The following is a 19,931-nucleotide window of genomic DNA, read 5'->3' as shown; positions in this document are numbered from 1 at the left end:
TAATTCTTCACACTAGGGCCAAACACTTCATTGAACCACTCGACAAAAATGTCCCTTGTGACCCATGCCTTACTATTAGATCTCCAAAACACACACAATTTACTCTTCATAACATTGTTTTTCCTGAACACTCTGGGATTTCCAGAATGATACACTAGTAACGGCTTCACTTTGAAATCCCCACTAGCATTAGCATGGAACATGAGCGTCAGCCTGTCTTTCATAGGCTTGTGTCCTGGCATTGCCTTTTCTTCCTTTTCTTCCAAAAGAGGCCTGTTTCATCACAACTGAACACTTGTTCAGGTTTCAGTCCTTCAGCCTCTATGTATTCCTTGAATTCCTGCACATATTTTTCAGCTGCTTTTTTGTCAGAACTGGCAGCCTCACCATGCCTTACCGAAATGGACGACTTTCAGGCTGGACGATTATTGAGGGACCACTGTATATAGAAAGCCACTTGTTATGCAGACCATTTCAGGCAAATTTGGTCAGTTTTGTCACAGTATGCGACCCACAGCAGTCCATTAACACCCAGGTACCCATTATTACTGATGGGTGAACACAGACAACTGGTGTAAGGAAACACTTCCGATGCTTCCACCCTTTCGCCGGGAATCGAACCCGGACCCTCACCATGTGAAGCGAGAGCTTTTGCCACCAGGCCACGAGACATTAACTTCTTTCCACAGATGCCTCAATACACTACCCACCTTTTTCCTCTTATCTATGTCAGTTATGGTCTGTATACCTTGTACATGTACTTGTAGAAATAAAGATTATTATTAAATAGCCATGCATCAAAACAGCAACACAGTGTACAATGAGCCTGTATAATTTTATCTCTATCTGAGGTTTTCTTCAGCAATTCAACAAAGCGAAAAAGTCTGTTTATACAGGGGCTAATCTAATATTTCAAAAACTACATGATATTAGTCTTCTCAAAATGCACTGCATGTTAGCGGCTTTCTTTGTGCTTAACAATATTTTACATGTAAACTACACATTGTATACTATGCAAAGAATTAAATTTTTTAATCTGAATTTGAATTTTGAACAGTATAAGTTCCCGACCACCAGTGATAGCCAAAATCACCTATGTGTGGAAAGGAGCATTTTCTCAATATCAAATGTATCTAAAATGCCTGATAAAATATTTACACTATCATACATCAACCCTTCCATAGTCCAGACCCCTGATCTGAAACTTGTCCACAGCATCCACAAATTTTCAAAAAGTAATTTTATTTTTTCTTATAACAAGGCAGAGAAGGATCACTACACCTTGCTCATGTGTGGTAATACATCAGTTGATTTCAAGGGCAAGTCCAAGACTCCTCATGCCTTGAAAGTTGTAGGTCAAACCAGTCACCATGGATGACAGAGGATTTATTTATTTACTGTTTTAGTAATCACTTTATTTCTGAAGTCAAGTTTTACCTTACATTCAAGGTTCTCTTCACTCTTAATAATTCCTGTACTTATTCTAAGGCTTTCTTGAATGTGGACCCACATGTAAAAGTTGTATTTTTACCTCCAAATACATCTTTAATACAACAGACACACAAGGGAGGCAGATAACAGAGGAAGAAGCACCTGAAGTAACACATTGCAACAGTTACGTGAGCAGTTCCAAGTGGCTGTTAAACTGGCAGACTTTTTTCCTGAAGTTAACCCTGACAAATCTAGAAGCACTGCTCTGAAATAGAACCTGGAGCAGCTGATAATGCCTTACTATCACCTGTATAACATATTGTAGGGTAGAAAACACCAGAGATGTATTACAGAATTTATCCATTATTTAGTAAAACCATAGGCTTTTATGCAACAGCCTCAACCATCCACTTCAGCTGACAATCAGCATTCATGCTGTGGCCCTACTGGGTTGATGTGAATAGTTGTTGGTTGTCAGTAGAGGTGGATAGCTGTTCAGTGTTAGGCGAAGTGGATTTTTGAGGCTCTGGCACTAAAGTACAGTGGACCCCCGGTTTACGATATTATTTCATTCCAGAAGTATGTTCAGCTGCCAGTACTGACCGAATTTGTTCCCATAAGGAATATTGTGAATTAGATTAAGTCCATTTCAGACCCCCAAACATACACATATAAACGCACTTACATAAATACATTTACATAATTGGTCGCATTGGGAGCTGATCATAAACCGGGGGTCCACTGTATATGATTTTACTAAACAGTGGATAAATTTTGTAATACAGTACATCTCTGGTGTTTTCTACCCTACAGTGCTGGTAAGGCATTATCAGCTGCTCTAGGCCCCATTTCAGAGCAGTGCTTCTAGATTTGCCAGGGTCCACTTCAGGGAACAAGTCTGCCAGTTTAGCAGCAATATGGAAGTGCTCACATAACTGTTGCAATGTGTTTCTTCAGGTTCTTCTTCCTGTGATCTGCCTCAAGAGTCAAGAGTTTTTTCATCACTTTTAGCGCGCAATTACACTTGAATGAAAAACTCAATGATCCAATGGTTGTACTAAAGATGTATTTGGAGGTAAAAATACAACTTTTACATGTGGGTCCACATTCAACAAAGCTTCAGGATGAGTACGGGAATTATTAAGAGTGAAGAGAACCTTGAATGCAAGGTTCTTGCCGTGCAGGTAAAACCTGACTTCAGGAATACAGTGATATAATTCCTGTGTCATCCATGCTGGTTTGACCCCCAAATTACTAGTAAGGTTTTTATCACGAGGAGTCTTGGAGCGATAAATTACCATAGACTTACACTTGAAATCAATTGATATATTACCGCAAAGGAGCAAGGAGAAGTGATCCTTTGCTGCCTATAATCATGAAACACTTTCCTCTTGCTGACTGATGTGAGTTCGTGTTGACATTTTCTTCCAAAACACTCGTCTCATCAGCATTAAACACTTGTTGTGACACGTAGCCACCCTCAGAAATAGTTTCCTGCAATTTAGCAGGGTAATTACTTGCTGCTACATATATGATCAGCTGAAGCACTTTTACCAGAAAACTTTCTTTATTTTTTTATTAACACATCGGCCGTTTCCCACCAAGGCAGGGTGGCCGGAAAAAGTAAAACTTTCATCATCGTTCACTCCATTACTGTCTTGCCAGAGGCATCCCTACACTACAGTTATAAAACTGCAACATTAACACCACTCCTTCAGAGTGTAGACACTGTACTTCCCATCTCCAGGACTCAAGTCCGGCCTGCCGGTTTCCCTGAATCCCTTCATAAATGTTACCTTGCTTACACTCCAACAGCACGTCAAGTCCTAAAAGCCATTTATGGTGGTAGTGGATGTGATGGTGGTAGAGGGTGGTAGTGGATATGATGGTGGTAGAGGGTGGTAGTGATGTTGGTAGAGGGTGGTCCAGTGACTCTCAAGCTGGTCATAGTGGCATTAAAAAAACAAAGAAGGGAGATAACCCCAAAAAAGGACTTGTTACCTGAAGTATTAATGGACGGGGAATCCCTTTCCAAACACTAGAACACCTTCATCCTCTCCCCTCCTCCCGTCTCATCACTCATCAACAAGTCCACAATAAAGGTGTCATTTCAGTGTAAAAAAAATTATTTTGTTTAATATTTTTGGGTGTCTGGAACGGATTAATTGGATTTCCTTTATTTCTTATGGGGAAAATTAATTAGGCTAAAGGTTAAATCGGCTAAAAGGCTAGCTTTCTGAAAAGGATTAAAGGCGTTAGCCGAGGGTCCACTGTAGATCTACGTTCACATGTGTAGTGCTACAAAAGTAGATCTACCTTTTTTTTACATATTTTCAAATGTAACAAGAAAAAAAGTAGATCAAAGTTTTTTTACACGTTTTCAAATGTAAAAAAAAGCAAAAAGATCATCTACTTTTTTTACATACAGGTCTCCCTCAACATTCAAGTTTTCAACTTTCACGGGCTTCACACATTCGCAAATTCCCAACCGCCAAATTCCCAGCCGCCAAATTATATTTAAGTTTCCCGCCACCTGCGAGTCCCTACTACCCTCCCTCCGACCCCCACAACTGGCAGCCAGCCCTCCCACCACTCAGTGTGGTGAGTGTTTTGTTTGTTCATTATTTGCTATTAAACTACAGTATAAATAATGTCAACCCATTCATGACTGCATATTGGAATGGCTATTAGGAAAGGTATTAGACGGTGACATCATGTGTTTACTCTTGAACACAGCAAAGAATCGAACATTTCTGCTATTGCTAATAATAACAATAATAATAATAATAATAATAATAATAATAATAATAATAATAATAATAAATACGATATAATTGAAGAAGGAAATTGTACAAAAATACGAGGGAGTGGTTGACACATCGTCAGTGTGACTTTGTTTATGCTGGAGTGAACATTAGTCTCCCTGCACTTCCAAACATTTCACAATAATTCATTGTGTTTGGTGCTTGTAGATTGAGTGTGACTGGAGTGGTAGAGGCAGTGATTGAGGCAATGGTATTTAATAACATACATGTTATTAATAATATGTACTATTATTATTTATAACATGTTATTAAATACATACATGTTAATAATAATACATGTTATTAATAATAACAATAATAACAACTGGCAGCCAGCCCTCCCACCCGCCACTCACTCACTCAGTCTCCAGCCACTGTGCGAGTCGGTCATTGCTGTTTGTGTGGTGGTGAAAGTATGGCTCTCAAGGGAGCAGTAACCGCTATTGATGAGCCAACCCCTAAGCGCTCAAAGAAAGTCATGAATCTTGAGCAGAAGGTGAAATTGCCACTACTACTGCCTCACCTGAGGCAGTGAAGACTTAGAATCCACACACTAGTCTCATGCCATGCAGTTACACTCCATATAATCATCTCCATTCAACTGTCATCAGTAACTGCATGTAATATATCAATAGAGAAATAAAGAATTATAATTTAAATTTTTTTAATCATCACAAGTCATCAGAGTTCGTCTGCCTTACGAGTGGTGAGTGTTTTGTTTGTTCATTATTTATTAAACTACAGTATAAATAATGTCAACTCATTCATGACTGCTAATAATAATTATAATAATAATAATTATAATAATAATAATAATAATAATAATAATAATAATAATAATAATAATAAATACGAGGGTTGAAGCAGTGGGTGGTAGAGGCATCGTCAGTCAGTATGGCTTTGTTTATGCTGGAGTGAGTATTATCCTCTGCGCTCTTCCAAACATTTCACAATAATTCATTGTGTTTGGTGCTTGTTGATTGACTGTGACTGCTACATAATTAACCATGGGCCCAAATAAATTTTGGTAAAGAAACTGAGAAGCACGAAAGAATTGAAGAAAGAAATTATATAAAAATACGAGGCAGTGGTGGAGGCAGTACAATATTTTACGATGTTCTCAGGTACGTATTTTATGATTGTTCATGAGAACATAAGAAAGGAGGAACATGTTCATGAGAACATAAGAAAGGAGGAACATGTTCATGAGAACATAAGAAAGGAGGAACATGTTCATGTGAACATAAGAAAGGAGGAACATGTTCATGAGAACATAAGAAAGGAGGAACACTGCAGTAGACCTGTTGGCCCATACTATTCAGGTCCTTCACAAATCCAGCCCAATAACAGAATAAATGCTATCCAAGCAATAAGCTTTGAACATTCTATTTACTCGCATGCAAGACCCATTCAAATCCAACCACCTCTCACTTGTGTATTTATCCAACCTAAATGTGAAGCTACCCAAGGTTTTAGCTTTGATAGGACCTTGGGTAGCTTTAAAAAGAGATTGGACAAACATATGAGTGGGAGGAGCATGTATGTACAGTGGACCCCCGCATAGCGAACGCCTTGCATAGCGAACAATCCGCATAGAGAACGCTTTGTTCGCTAAAATTTTGCCCCGCATAGTGGACAAAAACCCGCTCAGCGACCTTCGTCCGAGACGCGTCCAATGTGCGGCCTCAGCCAGCCTCACATGTGCCGCCCGTCCCATTGTTTACCAGCCAGCCTCCGCGGTAACATTCAAGCATACACTCGGAATATTTCGTATTATTACAGTGTTTTCGGTGCTGTTTCTGGAAAATAAGTGACCATGGGCCCCAAGAAAGCTTCTAGTGCCAACCCTGTGGTAAAAAGGGTGAGAATTAGTATGGAAATTAAGAAAGATTTTGAAGGGTTTGGGGCTAACCCTGAGAAGCCTATGCCAGTTGTGGAATCCATTGTGCCTACTTCAAAAATTAAGGAAATGTGTGCACAGTGGGTTGAACTGCAAACCTTTATGGATGAAAATCACCCTGACACAGCTGTTGCAAGCCGTGCTGGTGACTATTTCAATGACAATGTTATGGCCCATTTTAGACAAATCGTAAAGGAACGGGAGGTACAGAGCTCTATGGACAGATTTGTTGTGCGACAGAGGTCCAGTGACTCTGAAGCTGGTCCTAGTGGCATTAAAAAAGAAGGAAAGTAACCCCGGAAAAGGACTTGCTACCTCAAGTCCTAATGGAAGGGGATTCCCCTTCTAAACACTAACACTCTCTCTCCCCTCCTCCCATCCCATCAATCATCACCAGATCTTCAATAAAAGTAAGTGTCATGTAATTGTGCATGCCTTTTTCAGTTTGTGTGTACTAAAATTAACATTTTTTTGTGGTAAAAAAAATTTTTTTTTCATACTTTTGGGTGTCTTGCACGGATTAATTTTATTTCCATTATTTCTTATGGGGAAAATTAATTCGCATAGCGAACATTTCGCATAACGACCAGCCCTCTTGCACGGATTAAGTTCGCTATGCGGGGGTCCACTGTATATACATGTATATACATAGATTATTTAATTTTATTATATTTCCCTGCAATATATTGGAGCACCAAACATTCGCAATTTTTCAACATTCACGAGGCTCTTGATCCCCTAACCCCCGTGAATGTTGAGGGAAACCTGTACTTTCAAATGTTGAAAAAACATATATATACGTTTGGACCATTTATGGGTTAAAATTGTACCACTCAATACCTATGTCTAGTCTTCAGTAGGATGTAAGTAGAGTGGTACTCAGAGTTTCAAACAGCTCCCAACTCGAACAATTATGTAAGTGCATTATTGTAAGTATTCTTGGGGTCTGAAATGGACTAATCTAATTTACATTATTCCTTATGGAACAAATTCGTTCGATAACGGCACTCAAGCAGTCTTCTGGAACGAATTATGGCCGAAACTCGGAGTACCACTTTATTAGTATGTATTAGTTTGCCAGAAATGAACAGTATGTTACCGGCTTTATTTTGTGCTTAACAATATTTTATTACATGTAAACTACATTTTGTATACTGCACAAAGGAATAAAACGATTGTACGCACCTCCATGACTTATGTCTGGCTAAATGATTTCCCCTGATTCCCTGGTACTGCTCACACTTCAACAAATATAAACCACGTGTCTCGACTCCAGTGCCTGTACTTAAGGAAGGGAGGTGGCGGGAAGTACAGTGCCTGTACTTAAGGAAGGGAGGTGGTGGGAAGTACAGTGCCTGTACTTAAGGAAGGGTGGTGTTGGGAAGTACAGTGCCTGTACTTAAGGAAGGGAGGTGGTGGGAAGTACAGTGCCTGTACTTAAGGAAGGGAGGTGGTGGGAAGTACAGTGCCTGTACTTAAGGAAGGGAGGTGGTGGGAAGTACAGTGCCTGTACTTAAGGAAGGGTGGTGTTGGGAAGTACATTGCCTGTACTGAAGGAAGGGTGGTGTTGGGAAGTACAGTGCCTGTACTTAATAAGGAAGGGTGGTGTTGGGAAGTACAGTGCCTGTACTTAATAAGGAAGGGTGGTGTTGAGAAGTACAGTGCCTGATCTTAAGGAAGGGTGGTGTTGGGAGGTACAGTGCCTGTACTTATGGAAGGGTGGTGGTGGGAAGTACAGTGCCTGTACTTAAGGAAGGGTGGTGTTGGGAAGTACAGTGCCTGTACTTAAGGAAGGGAGGTGGCGGGAAGTACAGTGCCTGTACTTAAGGAAGGGAGGTGGTGGGAAGTACAGTGCCTGTACTTAAGGAAGGGAGGTGGCGGGAAGTACGGTGCCTGTACTTAAGGAAGGGAGGTGGTGGGAAGTACAGTGCCTGTACTTAAGGAAGGGAGGTGGTGGGAAGTACAGTGCCTGTACTTAAGGAAAGAAGTACAGTGCCTGTACTTAAGGAAGGGAGGTGGTGGGGTACAGTGCCTGTACTTGTAGTGGGAAGTACAGTGCCTGTACTTAAGGAAGGGTGGTGGTGGGAAGTACAGTGTCTGTACTTAAGGAAGGGTGGTGTTGGGAAGTACTGTACTTAATAAGGAAGGGTGGTGTTGGGAAGTACAGTGCCTGTACTTAATGTGGTGTTGAGAAGTACAGTGCTGATCTTAAGGAAGGGTGGTGTTGTACACTGTACTTATAAGAAGTACAGTGCCTGTACTTAAGGAAGGGTGGTGTTGGGAAGTACATTGCCTGTACTGAAGGAAGGGTGGTGTTGGGAAGTACAGTGCCTGTACTTAATAAAGAAGGGTGGTGTTGAGAAGTACAGTACCTGATCTTAAGGAAGGGTGGTGTTGGGAAGTACAGTGCCTGTACTTAATAAGGAAGGGTGGTGTTGGGAAGTACAGTGCCTGTACTTAATAAGGAAGGGTGGTGTTGGGAAGTACAGTGCCTGATCTTAAGGAAGGGTGGTGTTGGGAAGTACAGTGCCTGTACTTAAGGAAGGGTGGTGTTGGGAAGTACACTACCTACACTGAAGGATGGGTGGTGTTGGGAAGTACAGTGCCTACACTGAAGGATGGGTGGTGTTGGGAAGTACAGTACCTACACTGAAGGATGGGTGGTGGTGGGCAGTACCTACACTGAAGGATGGGTGGTGGTGGTGGGAAGTACAGTACCTATACTGAAGGATGGGTGGTGGTGGGAAGTACAGTACCAACACTGAAGGATGGGTGGTGGTGGGAAGTACAGTACCCACACTGAAGGATGGGTGGTGGTGGGAAGTACAGTACCCACACTGAAGGATGGGTGGTGGTGGGAAGTACAGTACCTACACTGAAGGATGTGTGGTGGTGGGAAGTACAGTACCTACACTGAAGGATGTGTGGTGGTGGGAAGTACAGTACCTACACTGAAGGATGGGTGGTGGGGGGAAGTACAGTACCTACACTGAAGGATGTGTGGTGGTGGGAAGTACAGTACCTACACTGAAGGATGGGTGGTGGTGGGAAGTACAGTACCTACACTGAAGGATGTGTGGTGGTGGGAAGTACAGTACCTACACTGAAGGATGGGTGGTGGGGGGAAGTACAGTACCTACACTGAAGGATGTGTGGTGGTGGGAAGTACAGTACCCACACTGAAGGATGTGTGGTGGGGGGAAGTACAGTACCCACACTGAAGGATGGGTGGTGGTGGGAAGTACAGTACCCACACTGAAGGATGGGTGGTGGTGGGAAGTACAGTACCTACACTGAAGGATGTGTGGTGGTGGGAAGTACAGTACCCACACTGAAGGATGGGTGGTGGTGGGAAGTACAGTACCTACACTGAAGGATGGGTGGTGGGGGGAAGTACAGTACCTACACTGAAGGATGTGTGGTGGTGGGAAGTACAGTACCCACACTGAAGGATGGGTGGTGGTGGGAAGTACAGTACCTACACTGAAGGATGGGTGGTGGGGGGAAGTACAGTACCTACACTGAAGGATGGGTGGTGGTGGGAAGTACAGTACCAACACTGAAGGATGGGTGGTGGTGGGAAGTACAGTACCCACACTGAAGGATGGGTGGTGGTGGGAAGTACAGTACCCACACTGAAGGATGGGTGGTGGTGGGAAGTACAGTACCCACACTGAAGGATGGGTGGTGGTGGGAAGTACAGTACCCACACTGAAGGATGGGTGGTGGTGGGAAGTACAGTACCCACACTGAAGGATGGGTGGTGGTGGGAAGTACAGTACCCACACTGAAGGATGGGTGGTGGTGGGAAGTACAGTACCCACACTGAAGGATGGGTGGTGGTGGGAAGTACAGTACCCACACTGAAGGATGGGTGGTGGTGGGAAGTACAGTACCCACACTGAAGGATGGGTGGTGGTGGGAAGTACAGTACCCACACTGAAGGATGGGTGGTGGTGGGAAGTACAGTACCTACACTGAAGGATGGGTGGTGGTGGGAAGTACAGTACCCACACTGAAGGATGGGTGGTGGTGGGAAGTACAGTACCCACACTGAAGGATGGGTGGTGGTGGGAAGTACAGTACCCACACTGAAGGATGGGTGGTGGTGGGAAGTACAGTACCTACACTGAAGGATGGGTGGTGGTGGGAAGTACAGTACCTACACTGAAGGATGGGTGGTGGTGGGAAGTACAGTACCTACACTGAAGGATGTGTGGTGGTGGGAAGTACAGTACCTACACTGAAGGATGGGTGGTGGTGGGAAGTACAGTACCCACACTGAAGGATGGGTGGTGGTGGGAAGTACAGTACCTACACTGAAGGATGGGTGGTGGTGGGAAGTACAGTACCTACACTGAAGGATGGGTGGTGGTGGGAAGTACAGTACCTACACTGAAGGATGGGTGGTGGTGGGAAGTACAGTACCTACCATGGGTGGAGTTAGAACACAAAACTCCACTGGACGCGTCAGTCTGGAGTTTTGCGACTCCCTGATCGTGGGTTCTAACCCCACCCATGGTATGGTTTTTCCTGTACATATTTTTAAATGTAAAAGGAGAAACTTTAGTTTTTCTTTTTGGGTCACCTCGCCTTGGTGGGATACGACCGGTTTGTTGACAAAAGTAAATAAATAACTACTGTCACTGAAAAAGTAAATAAACAAATAATTACCGTAACTAAATATCTGTAATGAAAAGTAATTGCTTTTGTACCATCGTAAAGTTGAAATATCGTATGAACGAGATGTGCGGAAGTTACAGCTGATCTAGTCATTTACATGGCAATATCACTGCACTACTGATTATTATTATAGTCAAAACCAAGCACTAAACCCACCAGGGTGCTTACTGAATGAATGAATGGTGAATATTTTTTTTTACATCTCCCTACTCTGCTGGGAGGAGGCCAATGTAGTAAAAAATTTGATGCTACTTATTAATTTCAGGTGTTTACTAGTTGTGTTTAAGACAGGTGTTAACAATGACCTGCCTAATATGGGCCTGTAGGCCTACTGCAATGTTTTATGGGCCAGAAGGTCTGCTGCAGTGTTCCTATATTTTGTATTCTTCAAACAGAGCATCAAAGCAATGAGGGAGGAGGGAATCATGGCATCCATTTCCTTTTTAACTTATTTATTTCAAGCTATTTACATCCAGTTCAACCATATTCAATCCAATCTACTACAAAGTGGGAGTCAATTATGCAACTGTCAAACCGAAACAAATTAACACAATACTATAACATCTGAGTAGAAACTGTCTAGATGCTCACAGGCTGCTTCCTAGTATAACTTATATTATCTTCTAATTATGTGCATATTACTATACACTATTTGATAAACAAGTGCTTTACATACTGGAACATGGTTCAATAAACTGTCTAATTTCACTTCATCTTTAGGTACAAAAATCTAAATCTATATCAATTAGATTATATTTAACATTTTTCATGCATATGTAAACTTATTGTCTTTTTACATGAATGGTCTCTTAAAAATAAGAACAATGAACTGCAGCTACTAATTTTTGTACTAATGTAACATTAGTGTTTGTTCAGTCATGTAAAGTAGGGAACACGGGTGGTACACTGGAGATTTCCAAGAACACAATACTGGGATCTTCCAGTGCTAAGAAGCTCTGTATTTTCTCGGTACTAGGAAGTTCCGTATTTTCTCGGTACTGCGAAGTTCTGGATTTTCTCGGTACTGCGAAGTTCTGGGTTTTCTCATTACTGGGAAGTTCTGTATTTGCAAAGTCCCTTATCAGAGAGTAGTTGTGTTAATGGACTGGAAAGTCTATTCCTGTGATTCTCAAACCAGGCTCGTGTATCAGCAGCTTGCATATACACGGTACATGAATGAAAGCCTCCCAAAAGATGCAGGATTCACGGCACATTACTTAGTGTCCGTCATCCAGAACTTGAAGAATTAGTGGGATGACTCCAGAAAGCATTCACTAACAAGAAGGCAGTCTGGAAGGTGCCTTTGGCATACTGTTGCCTGCAGTGGTGAAAGAACAACTGCAAAGGGGAATAGGCTTCTGAAGAAGACCATTTCACAGGCGAACATGTCTCTGCAAATGGGTCTTATCCCCCACTTAATGGCTTTGTACCATTTGTCACTGCTACTATCTGCAGTTGCACCTCTGAAATTGGAGATTGATGTCTTGGAAGGAGGGGATTTGCCAATTTAAGTAATATTGCGTCACCTGTGGAGAACGTGACACAGCTGACTCTTGACCAGCTGTACTTGAGAGACAAATATACAGTAACTGTGTAGAAGAAAAAGTGGAGCAAATCCCACAGTAGAACCTCTGGCCACAAACTTTCCTCTCACATCGTCAAACTCACAAAAAAGATGACCATAGAAGTGGAAAACATTAATCTGAATGTTTGAGTCATGGCTTCCTCTACAAATCTACAGAATACAAAGCCCTTTCAGAGCCACATAAACAAAATTATCCTCTCCAGGAAAACTCTGCACTCCGAGTGAACAATGACCTTGAAGCTGCTAAATGACCTGCCAGTAAGTAACCATCTTTCAGCAGTAATCTATATTATTCATCTATTAGATCATTTTTCTTGTACTACAACTCGAAAACTTTGATTACAGGTGCTCCTTCAGTTACGATGGGATTACGTTCTGACAAACCCATTTCAAGTCGAAAATATCTAATGTGAATGATATGCTGAATAAGTAAATAAATAAATAAATAAAAAAGATAAAGACTTTATTTCATTGCAAGGTTACAATTTTGATTACTGTAATTAACTGCTTTTGCACCATTGTAAAGTTGAACCATAAGTTGAACCATCGTAAGTCGAGGAGCACCACTAACAGTATGTTTGGACAAGGGTCCATAGGGGTTTGAAACATATTTTCTTAGTTTATATGTAAATTTATGGGAGCAATATGGCAGGTCCCATATGGAATAATTGGTGGATTATTAAGAAAGGCTTAGGACAATCATGTAACAATTATTTTCCAGGAAAAGTTGAGTGTAGACAGAGAGATGTGTGTGATGTCACCCTGATGTTAGATAGGAGTGGAGACAAATTGTTTTTGGGACTTGGCAAGCTGTTCAATGCTAAGGGAATCCCAGTATTGAAAATGCAGAGTGAAGAAAACAGATGAGCAAAAATGCAACACTGAGTGGAGCAGCTGGAAAGTGTAAATATGTACAAATCGTGTCATGATTTTTGCATACATATATGTATGTTTACAATACACTAAAATGGAAGTGAGTGACAGTACATTTGAGAACAATGATTAATATCACACACTGACAAAAATTAAAGCCAGTGACAGTATTTATACAATTATTTAAGACAAACAACTGAAGCAATTAGAAATATGTGAATTACCTTAAAAAAGTACAGTCTAACCCCCAATGATAATATTCTAGTGTAACACCATAAATTCTCATTATCCTTATAAACAAGAGATAATCCGTCTATAGCTCAATGCTTGTTTTAAAGACAGGGTACAATCCTTAAGCTTTGTGTGGGTAACTAGTCTAAGAGTAGACACAGCAGTAAATCAGTGTTTGGAGTAAGTCCTAGCAAGACTTACTTCACATCAGAACATATATGTGCAAAATACACATATCCAAAAAACTCGCTGCTGATACAAAAAAGTGTGTGTGCATGCTTAGAATCATTCTGGCATTAAGGAGCAAGGCCACATTTTTGTGGAAATACTAGATTACGGCCACTTCGTATAAGCTACTACAGAAAAGGAAAAAATATACTAGTGGTAGTCTATACAAAACACTGGTTTTGTGGAAAAAAAAATGAATGAAATACTTTCAAGTGTATCAAGTTTACATTGAGGAAATGTTTATGCCACCAAGATAGGGCTGGGTAGAAAAAAAAGGTAACAAAGAAAAAGGAGGGAGATGGGAGAGACAAAAAGAGAAAGGGTGGAGGAGTGAAAAAATGAGAAAAGAAAGAATGAATAAAACAAAATGTGTGCCAGCTGCCTACAAGGTCAGGGAAATGTAGCTGAATGTAGCCACAATACCTTCAGCTATAATTTAAAAAAATGCCATCTTATAATGGTGATACTCCATCATGGAACCATAATTCTACATGTAGTCTGCATCAAAACTAAAGTGGTACATACCTAGCCTTAGGGACTGATTATGTAATTAGCATACACTGATAAGTCGCAGAATAAAACACAAGAGACTAAGTGTTAAGGGTATGTGGATGGCTAATGAGACTGATGCCATAAATCTACCTTGGATGGAGAAACTAGAGGGAAGAAACTATTAAGATGTGGAAAAGCCACTTCAAAGTATGGCAGAATGTGCCTGAAGAAATGTATACAAAATAATAAAATTTCTATGAACTATTTAATTTCTGACATACTTTTTCAATCACATTTACAAAAAAACTGTTCTATGTAGAACTTTATAAGAGTATTTATTCTAAGTATACCTGGAATTAACAAAATTAGACAATGTTACATATCTGAGAAACAGTGATGGCATAATGCCCTCTATAGATTTATTCAGAAGAATTATTCCTAGCGCACACACAGTTATACTTTTGTACCCCTGACTTTATGAATTTTCAACTTAACCTAATTTCCATCAGTCTGTAGCATAACTTATGCTGCAATTACATTCTCTCATGCTTTCTATATCAGATGTCATATAAAAGTTTATTAGTGTTTGTGCAAATAAATCAGTGAGTATGTAATGGGATAAAAGTGAGTTAGTCTCTGTACTGTCACCACTTGTGAAGAACCACCAATTTTGTAAATACAAACAACAAGCTGTGTTATATTTGCACTCATTGCTGCTACTCAACAAACAAAACAATTTAATCACTGACTGGAATGCATGTATGAAGGTTCAAGAGCTAGGGTACAACATGAAAGATACCCATTAGAGGGAGTTCCTGAGTTACATATGACAGAGTTACGGTAATTCACACTTACGAACAAGGTCAAAGTCAAACTATGATATGATCCTGGTGATCGTAACTTCAGCATTTTGTTGTCGTGTGTAAAGTCTGACGTGCGAGTGTTTCTGAATTTCTTGAAAGAATGGGCATTCGAGAAGTATAAAATCCCAAAATATGATAACCAATCTGCAGTTATGAACATGTGTAAGACAACCAACAATGTACTGTAATGTTCTGGGGGATAACAGGTTTAGGATTACAAACGATTTGTTCATAAGTTGAAACACAAGGAACATAACTAATTCAAAACTTGTAAAACTAGTAATAGTAGGAAGCACTATTTGAGCCTGCAAGCACTGGGACATTTTTATTTTCATTCCGTGCATATATGCATGAGGGAGCAGAAGGAGGCAGTGCAGCGCAAAAATGCACCACTGATCATGCAGTAAGCATCCTGAAACAGCAAGCTTGATCAAGAAGACCAAAAGACAACTCATCCAACTTACAGGTGCTGTCACTTTCTGCTACCCTCAGCTAGACAATGGTAAAGATTGCTGAAACAAAAGTAATGCCCATTTAGAATCAAGAATTATAAAGCAATGGAGTTTACCACACATGAGGTAAAGTATATTCCAAATTAAAATAAACTTATCATTTATAAAATACCCGGCCTAGCGCTGTAACCACTCAGCCACAGAGTTTGTAAATAGAATGGTTTTACAAGAACCAGCACAACCGTGACATGGTTGCATCATCGGCAACAACTACGACCCTACTGTCTCATCGCTCAATCTCAGAGGTCTTTATGTTACATCTACTTTAATACCCCTCAAAGCCAGCACTGGGCATGGAATGTTCATATCCCCCACCCAGTATTATGTTTATTCAATAACTTATCTTGGGTTAAGCCATAAAAAGTCAAAGTAACCCCCCCAAAAATCTATGAACATGTCGAGTAAAAATTATTCAAGTTAACCTCTCATAATATATTGTCTGTTTCTGAAATCAGCTCATGAAAATTAATGGTGTATGTACTTTCAAATTTGCCAAACAATTTCTTTTTAATATTTAACTAGGTACAAATTACTACATTTAACTTCTCTTACAAGGGGTGAAAAAGACACTTGCAGAGAGGAGTGTTATTGAGATCTTCCATGTAAGACACTTCTTCCTTCACTGACTGAAGAAGCTGATGTCACAGGTGAAACTCCTCACTAGTTCATTACTGCACATGTGTCTTCTTCACCACTTGTTGCCTCTATACCATTCATCCCTATCTTGTCTTATATTCTGGTAATTATTTCTTGTTGACAAGTGAGTGAAGGCTTTCCTTTCCTCTCACACACAATTTTAAGCACTTGCTTTCTGATATCATCAGTCCACATTCAGTAACCATTCATTCAATCTTTTAACTACGTCACAAACTGCACTACTTACTGCACAGGTGACAAGATGTAGACTATATATATATAGGCACATACATTATGCACATCCACACTTCTTTCAACAAAATGGCCTTATCCCACTGAAGCAGGGTGGCCCAAATAAAGAAAAACAAAAGTTTCTCTATTTTAAGTCTAGCAATATATACAGGAGAAGGGGTTACTAGCCCCTTGCTCTCGGCATTTCAGTCGCCTCTTACGACACGCATGTTTTACGGAGGAAGAATTCTGTTCCACTTCCACACATGCATACATATACACATTACCCAAAATATTGCAGTGTCTTGGTTCCTATTATATAAGGTATATGCTAAACTGTAAAAAATTTTATTCCTACTATTCCAGATGGAAAAAATAATCAACCTTGGGTAAAAAAAAAATGTTTAATATAAATTTCAGGAAAATAAGACTCACAAAGATTTAAGATAGCAAGAAATATACCAAACATATAAAGATAATATTTATATTAAAGACAGTTATCATAATATAGAGATCACTAGGCTTTCAACTCTCTCAAACTAACAAAAATGTCAACCTTTATGATAAATAAAAGAAAAATATCCCACAATATGAAAATACTTTTCATTGTCAGTAAATTTTCAAGAGAATCATAGAATGAATGATGCAGTGAAGAATTACCTGTGTGGCATTTATTTCTGGGGCAAGGCCAGGTATTGATGTATTTGAGAAGGCCTCATCCATGGAGATAATGGAGTCATCACCATTTAAGGTTGCCTGTGAAGAAAGAGAAAAAAGATTTAAGACATTCTCAAGGTAAGTTGTAATGAGCAACTGTCAATAAATAAATAGAAAAATCAACGCTGGGTCTATCTGCCGTTGATTCACCATCTGTGAGCCTAAGAACATGGAGAACTAAGAAAGTGGAGGAGCACTGTATCGAACCTACTAGCCTACTATGCAGGTTTTTCTCATATCCAACCCTACTTATTTTTTTTTCAACATGTTGGTCATCTCCCACTGAGGCAGGGTGACCAAAAAAAGAAAAACACTTTCAACATCATTCAACACTTTCATTCATGTTGTAATAAAGTTGGTAGAATTACCGACAATATGTAAAGTAAAAGGACACAAGTGCAACTAATGTGACATTTATTGTGGCAACGTTTCGCTCTCCAGGAGCTTTATCAAGCCATTACAAACAATACATGGACACAGAGGGTATATAAAGGCTCTGAGTGAGGTGCAATACTAGTGAGGTACCATTTCGATGTTCACTAGTGGTAGTAGTAGTAGTAACAAAAATAATACAAAAGGGAAGAGCAAATAATTCGTACATGAGTAAAAGGATATAAAAGCTATTACTTGGGTAACATAAAAATAGGTTGGACAAATATAGACTGGAAAGAGGCAGGTTCTTTTCGGTGTTCACTCTCTGTAATGTGCTTGTGTAGTATAACAGGAGAGACTATGTGATGGCAGGGTTTACTGTTTTCAGGAGGATTCTTGCTAAGACTTCGGAGATGGTGAAGCTGCCGTTGTTTTGTTTAATTGTATTCGAAACAGCGATATATATATATATATATATATATATATATATACAGTGGACCCCCGCATACCGGACGCCTTGCATAACGGACAATCCGCATACCAGACGCTTTGATCGCTAAAATTTTGCCTCGCATACCGCCCAAAAACCCGTTCAGCGCCCTTCGTCCGAGACGCGTCCAATGTGCGGCCTGAGCCAGCCTCATATGTTCCGCCGGTGGCATTGTTTACCAGCCAGCCTCCGCGGTAACATCCAAGCATACAATCGGAATATTTCGTATTATTACAGTGTTTTCGGTGCTTTATCTGGAAAATAAGTGACCATGGGCCCCAAGAAAGCTTCTAGTTCCAACCCTACAGCAATAAGGGTTAGAATTCCAATAGAGATGAAGAAAGAGATCATTGATAAGTATGAAAGTGGAGTGCATATCACCGACCTGGTCAGGTTGTACAAGAAACCCAAATCAACCATCTCTACTATTGTGGGCAACAGAAAGGCAATCAAGGAAGCTGTTCTTGCCAAAGGTTTAACTGTGTTTTCGAAACAGAGATCGCAAGTGATGGAAGATGTTGAGAGACTCTTATTGGTGTGGATAAATGAAAAACAGCTAGCAGAAGATAGCGTTTCTCAAGCGATCATAAGCGAAAAGGCTAGGAAGTTGCATGAGGATTTAATTAAAAAAAGGCCTGCAACTAGTGATGATGTGAGTGAATTTAAGGCCAGCAAAGGTTGGTTTGAGAGATTTAAGAAGCGTAGTGGCATACATAGTGTGATAAGGCATGGTGAGGCTGCCAGTTCGGACCACAAAGCGGCTGAAAAATATGTGCAGGAATTCAAGGAGTACATAGAAACTGAAGGACTGAAACCTGAACAAGTGTTTAATTGTGATGAAACAGGCCTGTTTTGGAAGAAAATGCCAAGCAGGACCTACATTACTCAGGAGGAAAAGGCACTCCCAGGACATAAGCCTATGAAAGACAGGCTTACTTTGTTGATGTGTTCCAATGCTAGTGGTGATTGCAAAGTTAAGCCTTTATTAGTGTATCACTCTGAAACTCCCAGAGCGTTCAGGCAAAAGAATGTCCTCAAGGAGAATTTGTGTGTGCTGTGGAGGGCAAACAGTGAGGCATGGGTCACTAGGGACTTTTTCTATAACTGGTTACACCATGCATTTGCCCCCAATGTGAAAGATTACCTAACTGAAAAGAAATTAGAACTTAAGTGCCTCCTGGTGTTAGACAATGCCCCTGGTCATCCTACAGACGTGGCAGAGCGACTTTATGGGGACATGAGCTTCATTAAGGTGAAGTTTTTGCCTCCTAATACCACTCCTCTCCTGCAGCCCATGGACCAGCAGGTTATTGCAAACTTCAAAAAACTGTACACAAAAGCTCTGTTTGAAAGGTGCTTTGTAGTGACCTCAGAAACTCAACTGACTCTAAGAGAGTTTTGGAGAGATCACTTTAATATCCTCAATTGTATAAACCTTATAGGTAAGGCTTGGGAGGGAGTGACTAAGAAGACCTTGAACTCTGCTTGGAAGAAACTGTGGCCAGAATGTGTAGACAAAAGGGATTTTGAAGGGTTTGAGGCTAACCCTGAGAGGAGTATGCCAGTTGAGGAATCAATTGTGGCATTGGGGAAGTCCTTGGGGTTGGTGGAGGACGACAATGAAGAACTAACCACTGATGAGCTGATAGATCAACTTCAAGAGCAAGAGGCCAGACCTGAGGAAACTGGTTCAAAGGAGGGGAGAGAGAAATTGAAGGAATTGCCTACTACAAAGATTAAGGAAATGTGTGCAAAATGGCTTGAAGTGCAAACCTTTTTTGATGAAAATCACCCTCACACAGCTATTGCAAGCCGTGTTGGCAACCTGTACACTGACAATGTTGTGAAACACTTTAGGGAAGTCATAAAGGAACGAGAGGTAC

General features: G+C 40.6%; 1 protein-coding gene across 4 annotated transcripts in view; it reads right to left on the bottom strand.

Annotated features, from left to right (window-relative positions):
- The window catches only part of hrg (poly(A) polymerase hiiragi), a 68,692-nt gene that overhangs the window by 33,968 nt on the left and 14,793 nt on the right, over positions 1–19,931 (bottom strand). Inside the window, exons 10-11 of one of the 4 annotated variants that reach the window (XM_053795567.2) lie at positions 17,130–17,225; positions 15,555–15,602 (exon numbers count right to left, since the gene is read on the bottom strand). In XM_053795567.2, the coding sequence (XP_053651542.1) occupies positions 15,579–15,602; positions 17,130–17,225 (120 nt within the window). In that variant the 3' untranslated portion in view covers positions 15,555–15,578. Of the gene's footprint in view, positions 1–11,253; positions 15,603–17,129; positions 17,226–19,931 lie in introns of those variants that run through there. The other 3 variants (XM_070105070.1, XM_053795568.2, XM_070105069.1) reach the window with 3 other exon arrangements.

This window comes from Cherax quadricarinatus, chromosome 96 (genome assembly GCF_038502225.1).
Source record: "Cherax quadricarinatus isolate ZL_2023a chromosome 96, ASM3850222v1, whole genome shotgun sequence".
NCBI classification, from domain to species: Eukaryota; Metazoa; Arthropoda; class Malacostraca; order Decapoda; family Parastacidae; genus Cherax; species Cherax quadricarinatus.
The sequence above is the reverse complement of the archived record's forward strand: the minus strand, read 5'-3'. Positions and strand labels throughout refer to the sequence as shown.